This window comes from Hermetia illucens, chromosome 3 (assembly GCF_905115235.1).
Source record: "Hermetia illucens chromosome 3, iHerIll2.2.curated.20191125, whole genome shotgun sequence".
NCBI classification, from domain to species: Eukaryota; Metazoa; Arthropoda; class Insecta; order Diptera; family Stratiomyidae; genus Hermetia; species Hermetia illucens.
The window spans coordinates 162,926,382-162,938,915 of record NC_051851.1 but is presented as its reverse complement, the minus strand read 5'-3'; the positions used below and the strand labels follow the sequence as shown (position 1 = coordinate 162,938,915).

Here is a 12,534-nt window from a genome sequence, read left to right as displayed (position 1 = left end):
CAACAGCGAGCTTTGCTCTTGTTTATTACGCTGTGGAGTCTCCTTTGGATAATCTGTACTCTGTCATTATAGTACATGCCTCCTCCCGGTCGTTTAAACGTTGTGTCAAGCGACGGAGTCGGTGATACTCCTTCCGAAGCTCTGCAATTTCCGCGCTCCACCAATACATACAAGATCTGCCACGTTTTATCAGGTTCATAACTGAATTTACGACAGTGTCAGCTGCAGTGCCACCACCCCGAGAAGTACCCTCCAGCGCAGCCCCACCTGTTCCAAGAGTTTTTGCAAACCTCCCGATCTTCACCTTCGCGACGTTCCATGCACAAAAAGAGCGCCGGGTGGCGCACACCGAGGGTTTATGTCAACCACTTCGAAGGTAGCATATTGATGGTCACTTGCCGAGAAGTTTCCCAGGACTCACCACCCGTCCACCAGCGACACCAATGACTCCAACGCGAAGGTTACGTCTGGAATGGTTCCCTTGCAGCCTGGGCGCCGCAACGTTGGGTTGGGTCCGGTGTTTAAAAATAAAAGTCCTGTTCTCGCCGCCATTTCGAGAATTCGTTTCCCTCTGGAGTCTGGGTGGGGCATGCTCCACTCAAGTGCCCTGGCATTGAAGTCACCTCCGACCAGGATTCGCCCCTCTGTGGCCAAGGTAGCGTAATCCAGAGCACCAAGCCTGGGTCGAAAGTCCAGTCATCTCATTCGGTGTGATCCGTACGAGAAATTTGTTAGAATTATTTAGAAGGAATATCGGGACCTAGAACGATAGATATCCCAAAGATGTTTTGGCTTGAGAATAAGCATTAGCTTGTGTTTATTCGACTGTGTGCATACCCAAATTGATTCCCTTTCGTTGACTACCTTTTCTGGCCTTGCGGCATTCCTCTATTTCATAGTTGCCCTATAAGTTCGGTATTCGTTTCTAGGAAATAATAAACCTCTGCATGGACGCATCACATATTCACTACAAATTTTCGTCAATCATTATAATAATAATCGTTCGTACAATACGGTATCCTTTAGAAGACCATCTGGTCAGCATTATGCACACCTGTGGTCGTTACCCTGATTTGGTTTGCATTTAAGTGTACTCTATATTGACGTATCAGTGGAGGTCCTTAACTAATGTGCTAACAAATATAATATTCATCACCGATCTTTCAGATAGATCTGTCCTCACAGTTGACAGATAACGCGACCAGTTCTGAAATTGCTGGCAATGATAGCTCTTTTAGTCACTTCAAGCGTAAGACTTATCAACGCAGTTTGTAGTAGTTGGTGCCACCATATATCTTCTTTTGTCGCAGAATATCTGGCACCTGTACTGACTGTATTTCTAGCTGGGACTGAAAACTTCGTACCAATCTCTTCCTACTACGGTTTTATTCAGTTTGGCTTTATATCATATTATTTTGTAGGTTTTCTAACTTTGTGTCTATCTGTCTGTCTGTCGAACGTGCTTTTTTCGAAAACGACAACACCTATTGAGATAAAATTTTGTGAATATAGGTATGCAGATGCCTATGCCACGCATAAAGTGAGAGCCAAGAGGGGGTGCAACACTTTTTTTCCAAATATAGCCGTGTGGGATATCAAATGAAAGGTCTCAATTAGCACTTTACAAAGTAAATGTAAAATTTGACCTGAGGTGCGAAATAGAAGAGTGAGGTGTCAAAAAGTACAAATTTAAAGTGAGAATTATATTCCAAACTTTAGACCTCGAAATGCACTCACACTGGACTCTGTGCAAATTTTACTGGAAAATTATTTTTCCTTTCGATATATACTTATATAAATTTAAGTCTCCTGACCAGAATAATCCGGCGAGAACTGGACACCGCAAAAAAAAAAATTCAAAGGAGGATCTTCCAAAAACCTTCTTCTACCTTGTAATTAGCAACAGTTAGTACCTCGTAATATTCATTAGATGAAAATTATCTCCATCTCGATCACGACTAGACGATATGATCCAAACAAGTTCACAATACAAAAATGAACAGAAAATCCAATTTTTGACACAAATTCTGCTGATATGAATACAAACGAGAAATTTATGGAAAAGTGGTTAGCACGTATTACATCACTCTCTTCAATAATTATTAATAAAATACATGTTATATTTTTTTTACAGACAATTTCATCTAGACGATTAGATAAGCAATGATTTCGACTTTCCAAAGCAATATCTTGTGTTTTTGTTTAAACAAAATAAATAATAAATTCGGAGAGTTATTCAGATCCTCATCAGAGCAGCGCATTTAAAAGTGGTTTCATTTTGAAATGTAAATTTACTAAATTGAAGAAATAACAATTTAATCGTTCAAAGCCCTTATCTGCACCTACTCCATTGTTTTCATTTAGAAAAGTGAAATGCTTAACTGACCATAAAATATACATTACCCTCTATAACGATACACACCACCATATTATGAAGCTATAAAACGGGTTATTGCATCTAATTAATTTAAATTGTTTTTGAAATTCGTACAAAGTAAACAATGGTAGGACAATTTGAAAAAAGATACTCCCCCATGCAAAACTTTTGTAGTAATTGGTGCTTTTTGGGAAAGTGCTTATTTTTCATATAAGCCTGAAAATAAATAAGTTTATGGGTAATCTTCAGCTGATAAGACCAATTGGCAAGAAAAAAATTTAGTGTGGTTTTAGGTGAGCTTGAACTCCGCAGGCGTCATATATTTAACACCTTTTTTAATCCGTAAGTAAGTAAACTTCGCACAAGGCGTCTATTTTATAGTTTACTTCACTTGTTAGCATGGCGAAGCAGACACGCTAATGATGAAGCTGGTCCACAATATGGTCGTATCGATAAGCACGGAATGTGAAGGATTCTTTGGATAACAATTGGATAATAATTAACTATACTAGCCTTGAAACGCATAAAGCACAACTTCAAAAAAATGTTTCTGAAATATGCACTCAAAACTAGTCTTTTCCAGATACCACACACCTTTATTATCTTTTATCTTTTCTTACTCTACCCCTCAGATCTACCTCTTCTTGCACGCAAAAAAAGCTTTAAAATTTATCTAAATTCATAAATACCGACCAAATTGCAAATTAAAATTTTACGCAGCAACAAAACTCAACTATATATAAAACAAGTTTTACATCCTGTAAACCAGAAATAAATATATCTACATATATACTTCAGAGACCCATACAGTTGGAACGTTCGCACGCTTATTAATTTAAATATAAAATTCTACATAAATATGTACAGTGCGAGGCAAATGCGTGGGCTCAGATAGATTTTCTTTTGAAAATAGAACGCACTGGGAGAAAATAAATCTGTCAAGATAATCACCATTTTCTATTACCGTTCTTTTTTTTAGATTCCTACATTCAATGGAAATAATTTTCTAGTCAAACGCGAATGAATTCCATTGCTCACATTATGCCGATTTTTTAAGGTTTGGTGTCAAAAGAACTTACTAACATCGGTATACTATCTCTAGGTCCATTTATCTTTTTTAGACCCTACAAAGATAGAAAGATTCAAAACGTATTGCTGGTTCTTGCCATTCGGTAAATTGAGATTCTTACTTACGAAAAACATCCCCTCAAAAGAAAACTTCAGCCACAAAAGAGTGGTTACTACAGGCTAATCTAACCTGCCAGACAGAACCTTCTCTTCGGTCTCTACTAGGAAAATTAGCAGAAAGCTCGTGAACTGGATGCACCAGGTCTAAACCGGTGTGTGGAAATGAATTCAAGTCAGATACCGTGAACCTAAGAGGATCCTAACCGATGGCAGCGAAAAGTACCGCGGAAGAAGGTAAAGCTCCTTCGGACTGAGGACAAAGATGCCGAAACACCACCAGATGTGGCTATATCCACAGAAATCAGGAGCAAGAAAGCGATGAGACCTACACTGAACGTGGACATTTTTGGGAGTATGGTAGGTGAATGCGTTAACGCACAGAGTGTTGGACTCCCGCAATAGCACGCCGTCGGACTACCAACTAAACACCTCCTTGTCATCACTGAACTAGCGTGGTACTGTTTGACGCATTACTTGATGCTAACTCTCCCGGTTTTGGAAGCCTTCAAGTCAGGGAATTCATTTCATTCAAGGGGAAGAAGGGAGTTTTTAGTTCAGGAAACTCCTTGCTATCCGGTCCTTTCGCCGGTCAAGGTCAGCCCAAACATAATGCGCAACACAACTCGATCTGCCAGTCCTCCCCAGCATCTCTCTGACAATCTTGTCGGGAGTTTTTGGTTCAGGGAACCCCTTGCCATCCGGGCCCTCCGCCAGTCGAACTCAGCCCAAAGATAATGCGCAACACAACTCGATCTACCAGCCCTCCTCAGCATCTCTCTGACAATCTTGTCTGAAGAGAGCTACCCTGTCTGCATAAAGCTGTTAACGAAAGGCGTCCTACCTTTCACAAGAGAAAATGATGTGTTCAGGTGTGTAGGTAAAACTTAAAACCTCCATGCCCGCTTAGAAGTTGAGTAAGGAAGTAATCAATCTCACCATGCGTTCGCAGCATGGATCTAAATCGTCGATGAGCGGAGCAGTCCATCTGCCTCTAGACTCATTTTGCCAAGAGAATTGCCCGTCGGTAAGGGTCTTCTTCTTCTTTTTCTTCAGCCATTGTCCCGTTCACAAGCGGGGTCGGCTCGTCGTGATCGGCTTCGCCATTTGGCTCTATCGAATGCCTGATCTGGGTGCAATCTCGAAGCTTTCAAATCCCCATCCAGCGTATCAAGCCACCGTTGCTTAGGTCTGCCTTTTGGTCGTTTACCATCGACTTCGATGTTCAGACCAATCTTGGCAAGTGAATTCTCGTTTGCACGAATTGTGTGACCATACCATCGAAGACGCCTCTCTCGCAACTTTTCCACGATCGGTGCAACCCCATAACGATCGCGGATATCCTCATTTCGGATGTGCTCTAAACGTGTGACGCCACTAGTCCAACGTAGCATCTTTGTCTCCATTCCCACAAGACGCCGTTCATTTTTTTTTATGGTTGGCCAACACTCCGAACCATAGAGAGCGACTGGACGGACGACATTGCGGTAAATTTTAGATTTGAGACGTTCGTTGATACGTCGATCACAAAGGACACCAATTGTGGAACGCCACTTCATCCAGGTTGCGTTAATGCGTGAAGCAATTTCATAACGCAGTTCTCCATTGGCTGATAGCGTTGACCCGAGGTATTTAAATCGCTCAGTTCTGGGCAGATCACTGCCGCTGACAGTGAATGTGCGTGTTTCATGGGGATCGGTCGTCAAAAATTCAGTTTTGTTTAAATTCAATCTGAGACCGTGTTGCATGAGGCGATCATTCCATTTTTGAACAAGTTGCTCGAGATCATTTTTGCTATCAGATGCTAGGAAAACATCATCTGCATAAAGTAGTGTGTAGGGCACTGGACGTTGGATATCTCGTGTGACGGTGTCCATAACAAGGACAAAGAGGAGTGGTGAGAGGGCATTTCCTTGATGAACTCCAACAGAGACACGAAGCGGTTTTGATACACCCGCCATACTTCGAACTTTACTTTTCGGATCGTGGTAGAGCAATTGAACCCAGCGCACGAGTTCTTCTGGCACGAAGTGTTGTCGTAAAGCATACCAGATGAGTTCGTGTGGTACACGGTCAAACGCTTTCTCTAGATCCAGAAAGGCGATGTAAAGAGGGCGATGCTTCTCACGGTGTTTCTCCATGAGTAACCGCGCAGCGTGTATTGCGTCAGTAGTTCCGCAGTTCTTGACAAACCCGGCTTGATTCACGGTTATTTCAACGATTTCGCGAATACGGTTGTCAAGAATGCGTTCAAAAATCTTCATGGTATGGGAAAGTAACCGGATCGGACGGTAATTTGAACATTCTGCTGGGCTACCTTTCTTTTTCCATATTGGAACAGTGGTACTTTCTTGCCAGTCAGATGGTGTTCTTCCTTCCTGAATAACCCGGTTAAAGAATTCACTGAGCCACAGTGTTGGGTCCCAGTTCTTCGCTTTCCAGAGCTCAGATGCGATGTCGTCAGGTCCTGTTGCCTTCCCAGATTTCATTTGTTTTATTGCCTCCTCGACTTCAGTTGCGCTGACTGGTGGAACTGGTCCAAATGTCGGCAATGATTGTGGAAGTGGAGGATGAGCAAATTCTTCAGTTGAAATCTGCTCGAAGTATTCTCGCCATCTATCCGTTGCGGCTCGACGGTTGGTAAGCAAAGTACCGTTCTTGTCATTAACACAACAGAAGTGTTCGATATCCTGTGTGCGTTCATCACGGCTTTTAGCAAGTCGATACAGATCTCTCTCGCCATCCTGAGTGTCCAGTTTATCGTAAAGATTTTTGAAATGGTTCGCTCGGGTGACAGCGACCGCTTTCTTTGTTTCCCGGTTGGCATTCTTATAAATTTGCCAATTAGCAGGCGTTTTATCGTCGAGAAATTTGTAGTAGAGGCGTTTCTTTTCACGGACCTTCATTTCAACATCATCATTCCAAAGCCAAGTATCTCGGTTGATGTACCGCTTACCCGGCTTGGTGACCCCGAGGGTTGCAGAGGCCGCTTTGTGGATCGTGTCTTTCAGTTGGTTCCATGATTCTTCCACATTCGTAATGGTTGGCAATCGTATGAGTGAGACCGTTTCTTCTTTCTCCTCACCAAATCGCGACCATTTAATGCGCGGCGGGCCAGTGCGTTTCTCACGCTGTTTTATCGGTGGCTTAAATCGCAGGACGGCAATGAACGGCCGATGTTGAGGTGCGATGGTCTCATAGGGAACGACTTTGCAATCAGTGACAGTGGTAAAATGTTGGCGTCTTATGAGAATATAGTCGATTTGCGTTTTATTGTTCCCACTATAAAATGTGGGAAGGTGAGACAATCGTTTGATGAACCATGTATTCATAAGTACAAGGTCATGGGTGTCCGCAAAATCGATTATACGCTCGCCACCTTCATTGCGCGCTCCGAACCCCTTTCCCCCATGGCATGGCATGACCATTAAGGTCGCCGGCAATAATTATGTAATCGTCAGCAGGCTCCGTCGGTAAGGGTGCGTTGACGTTCTCCACGGGCAACCACCTCTCTTAAGTTTCCGCCCTTGTGGCTGTAGATAGCTCTTCCTTAGGAGGGCAACGGTTCTGAGACAGTGCGATAAGCAGACGCCACTTGCAAGGCTCACCGTCTATGCATTTGAGCAAGGCGCTTATGATGCATCTCCTTGTCAAGGGCATCAGCCCATACCTCCGCGCCATAGAACAGAATGGACTGGGTTGCTTCCATAAGAAGACATCACCTGGTGGATACAGAGCCCCCAATATTCGTTCTATAGTCGATTCGCCGATCGATATGGGACACAAGGTCGGGATTCTCTTTCTAGTCAAGATGACTACTTCGGTTTTTTCCAACGCAAGGCTGAAACCATGAGCAGTCATCTAACCGCTTACCCAACGCATTAATATGCCAAGTCTATTTTGTGCCTGTTCGTGCGTCCGGTAACAAGTTCCGCAACGTGGTCTGCATTACCGAGCATTCCAGAGGTCCGGCCCTACGATGGATCCCTCCTCCTCTGGCCCTCTAGCTTCTCATAGAGCAGGGAGCGGGCTTTCAGATAATATCCGCAAGAGATAGGCACGTGGAATGAGTTTTCTAATGTGCCTAGAATATCTGTCCATCTTACGGAATTGAAGGCAATTCTGACATCAAGCGTTATGAAGAACTCTATCCGCCGAGATCGACGGCTGTGTGCTAGTTCAATTAATGGCATCCACCGTGGGTCTCCCTGTTCTGCACTTTGATGGTGTATCTGAATCTACCCCCACCGAGGGAAATACTTTGATGTTTCGACTCAGTGGAAATTGTCTTACTATGCGGACTTCATATATCTTCGAAGATACACCGACAAGATATACAGCATATAGTAAGCACTAGACTGCCATTAACACAGTTGATGCGCAAAACTGCGATGATGCGATGGTCAAATGACCATCCTTAGTGGCCGAAAACGACCAAGAGGGAAGAGCTACCCCAAAAATCTGAAAAGATGGCAAAATTGTGCGAAGTGCTTCATCGACACGTGCTTGCACGCCTCTGTGCTAGCCAGACTCGGGAATGTGAAGAGCGCTTTGAGCACTACAATCCCTCACGTGTCACGTCCTTTTCCGGAACGTGAGTCCGCACCGGATCCTAAAAAAAAAAACAAATCAAACACGGGGATTCGCGATAATAAAGAAAATACTAATGCTAATATCTCAAGCCTTCCTATATACGGAGGGGCATCTTCCAGGGGGATTCTTTGAGTATCCTTTGGTTTTGCATGGCACTGAACCCCCTTCATGTCTACTGAATGATGTCACAAGGTATGGTTTTGCAATCAAATATGGTCTACATGCTAAGTGCGAACTGACACACTTGATATACTTAGATGAAATCAAGTTGTATGCTGGTACTGATGGCCACCAGTTTGTTGCGAATAGTAGACATGTTCAGCCGTGATATTCGTATGGAATTTGGACTAGCCAAGTGTCAAATCCAAGCCATCTGCAAAGGTCATCACAAGCAGAATAGCGGGCATAGCATTCGGGACCTCCACATCCAAGCTATGACCGAGACAGACTTCGACTGCTCGAGTTGATGATCTGAAGGATGCTCTGCTGTCCGAATCCCTGCGACGAATGAAGCTGGTGCTGAAATCGCATTTCTCAAGAAAGAAAAAAATAAGCGCATTGAATATATTCGCTATCCCTGGCTTATGCATTCGTAATATTGCTGGCGACGAAAACCGATCTGGAAAACGTCCAGCGGCGAATACGGACTACTATGTCCAAATTCCGAATGCATCATCCAAACTGGAGCAGATGAACCTGCCTCGTGACATCGGAGGTAGGGTCGTAGTTGACGTGGCGGCACAACATTATCGTCAAGTCGACTCGCTGCGCGCTTATTTTTACAGCAAGGAGTAGGCGAGTTTCTTACATGCAGCTGTTTGTAAGGCAGACTGTAGACTGACTCCACTTAACTGTCGGAAGTCAGACCAAAAGTGGATCGATGAATGGAAGTCGAAGTCAATGCACCGTGAACCCATGAATTGTCTTTGTCATTTGTCGATTTGCATTTATTGAACAGATGGCTGCGTACTGGTGAGCTCTTTGCTGAGATGGAGGGATTCATGTGAGCCATTCAGGACGGCGTGGTCGCCTCCCGAACTAATAAAAACCTAATCATGGAAGAGCGGGTGGAGAACGGCCAGTGCAGAATGTGTGGTTCAGCGTTAGAGACGTTGGACCATCTCATTTCTGACTGTACTGTTATGGCACCGGTGCAATACATCACCAGGCATAATGCTGAATATAAAGTTATCCATCAAAATCTTGCATACAAGCATGGGCCGATCACGGGAACATGTCCGGTTTACCGATATGAGCCGCAAGCAGTACTTGATAGTTCTGCTTACACCATGTATTGGGACCGGCAAGTTCTGACTGATCGTCATACTGCACATAACAGGCCTGACGTACTGTTAGTTGACAAGACGGGTCGCTCCGCGTATATTATTGATGTTGCTATCCCCCATAATAGCAACATTGAACGGAAATACGTGGAGAAGAAGGTGAACTATGAGCCATTGGCTCGGGAAATAAAAGAAATTTATCATCTCAAGCGGGTGGTTGTAGTTCCCATAATATTGTCAGCTGCAGGTATTGTACCTAAATGCCTCACGGCTTCCCTTAAAGTTCTGGGACTTTCGCACAGTCTGGTTCAAACCATGCAGAAGTACACCATTCTGTTTATGTGCTCGATGTTGCGGGGAGTACTCGACGAATTCTCACACTGATCTACAACCGGCGACCACCACCAGCCTCCCTTTATCTTTTAAGTAGGTAGGATCGTCCGAGCCTAAATGCTTGGCACTTAGTGCTAGTCTTAGGTAAAATCCGGCATCCGCCCAGATTGTGATAACTCGGAAAAATAAAGAAAATCAAAAGGGTAAAAAAAGAGAATTATAATCGTTAATACTAATACCATTGCAACCATTAAAATATAAGAATCAAATGAAAAATGTAGGATAAACACTTACACTAAGGAATAAAAAATTAGCAAACAGCGTTACCAAACAACTAAAATACTCTCCCCTTCCAGAGCTCTCAAAGAGGAAAGCTTGTTCCCCTATAGACTCACTTTTTTTTCTGTTTTACAAGTTGATTTTTGGTTCATTATTTTGTCGTGAATGCTAAATTTTTTTTTCGCCGACATAATCCAAAGAAAAGTCCTCGCAATGCGCACAACACTCCTTTCGGAGGAATGATTGTAAAACGATCTCATATTCCGTCTCCCGCTCATCAGCCGTCAATCGATTAACCGGTCCCGGTCCAGCTAATCCAGGCCTTCACCTCCGAAGTTCACGCCACTCAGCATCAATAGCAACGTACACAGTTTTGTTGATGATCAATTCGCCTGCCTGCATTCAATAATGTGCAATATGAGCAAGTGATGGGGGGTGAATTCTGGCTTGCACTCATGAGAAATGTAGGGAAAATGTACCAGTTGTGGGAATGTTTTAAAAATGAAGAAGAAAATTTCATCAATTGAAATTTGTATTTTAAAATAAAGATAGTATGGGAAGCGTGAATTAAAGAAGGATAAATGGGGAAAACTAAAGGCGTAAAGAAAAATGTGAGACTATTACACCCCGAAAAAAGTGAATGAAATCTCCTTCCCGGCGCTGAGCCGCGGACACTACACCATTGCAAAAAGCCAAATACTTCCGCTATATAAAAAAAAATCTTTGAAAAATCAACACCAGTAGACCATCCCACACCGATGGCAGAAACAATAACTCTTGCCAAACGATTTGTCTCGCCTCCTCAAGCTATTGCTGCTACTTTTATTTATTGGATGCTCTCGCTTCTGTTTAACGCTTCCTGACTTTGCCTCAAAGAGTCATTAAAATAGAAGATTTATGTTACTAACACTTTAGAAATCGGAATATTTCATTAATAGCCACTAAATCGTACAGAAGATAAGCAACCGAGATTAATAAACACCTAAAAAACGAGCATATCAAGCCATTTGATTTCAAAGCCACCAGTTGCACAAAATCATGAATAGTTGACGATAAAAAAATGAATCTCCATGGAGCCAAATAAATATCTTATCGCTTAAGTAACAAATAACGAGGAGTTTTCAGGTTTTTTTCCAGAAATAAATGTATCACCTTAAAGGGGCGTGCTCTGGGCATACAATAAAATATGCAGATCTAGACTTCCACCTTATGAATGCCCATTATTTTGTATATTTATCACGGCTTGATTTAAATCAGAATAACAACAAGATTAATAAGTAGTAAATAATGTCTTCAGAATTCTCCCAATAACACGTTCTAATCGACCTTCTCTTTGTTTCAGGCATATCAATCCGAATAAATTCGAAATCACTGCACATTAAAAAGATCAATAAATCCTATGAAAATGGGTACGAACAACGACGTTAAACCGGACGATGGAATTGTTATAACAAATAATTCAATAAACGAACCAAATAAAAAATCTGAATACTCGAAAGAAACAAACAAGATTAATATAATTAATGATAAGCGAATACTATCACTGCAAAACAACAACGAGAGCGTTATTCCGAATAACAACAAACCAACGGAAGAATCCCTGAATCAGAGGCTACCAGATCAATCAAGAAGTAATGAATGCAAGGAACAAACCCCCGAACAACAACAAGGAATTCCCCATAGTATCCTGGAGGAATCGCTCAGAGGAAAGAAGGACAATGCCAATGAGGCTGTACAGTGTATCTTTCTGTGTGAATTTCATGTGACTCAAGGACGAAGGATTGCAGTTCAGGTACCTGAAGACTTTATAACCAAGAAGAGATTTGAGACTGTTAGCCGATATGTTATACCGCAAGTACAATTGCAACGTAGCTTTTTAAGTGTGTAAGTATTGGAGGGTTTTGACTGTTTTATTTGAGTAAATTAAGTGCGATTATTTCTATCGGAGTACAAGTCATCCCGGAAAATTGGAAATGTATATAAGGCTGATGCAAAAGCAATGCAGGTTATAAATCGTAGACCAGATTAACCTGATCAACTGTAATGATTCACAGCTTGGGTGATTTGCCTGAGACGTCGCGGAAGGGTTGGCTTGCCAAATTCCATTTATTTGAGCGTTTTTCTTGGTATTTCATAATCTATCCATCCATCGAAACGCCCAGATAAGCTGGGGCACCAAAAAATCCGTGCTTCCGGGTCATTGTTCCTTCTTATTGGTGCTGATCGATTTCTATGGTCAATTGCCGCGACTTTTCTATTTTTAAGATAGCTCTGCTTTCGGGAGCGGATGTAATCAGCCTGGATGGTCATTCTGACTATTTCCAAATAGCAAACATCGTTCATTACCTAACTTTGTTGAGCTGCAGCGAGATTCTTCCCTTGACGTATTTGAGTTGAATTTGATATTGGATAAACTGTCATGAAGGTGGTTGAGAGGCAGGCGTGAGTCCCGGATTCAAGGATGAAATATTGTGTGTGTGTGTG

At 42.6% G+C, this 12,534-nt stretch overlaps 1 protein-coding gene across 1 annotated transcript in view; it reads left to right on the top strand.

Moving 5' to 3' along the window:
* The window catches only part of LOC119651877 (GATOR complex protein NPRL2-like), a 37,399-nt gene that overhangs the window by 10,763 nt on the left and 14,102 nt on the right, over window positions 1-12,534 (top strand). Inside the window, exon 2 of the mRNA XM_038055690.1 lies at window positions 11,393-11,934. Within this exon, the coding sequence (XP_037911618.1) occupies window positions 11,450-11,934 (485 nt within the window). The 5' untranslated portion in view covers window positions 11,393-11,449. The remainder of the gene's footprint in view (window positions 1-11,392; window positions 11,935-12,534) is intronic.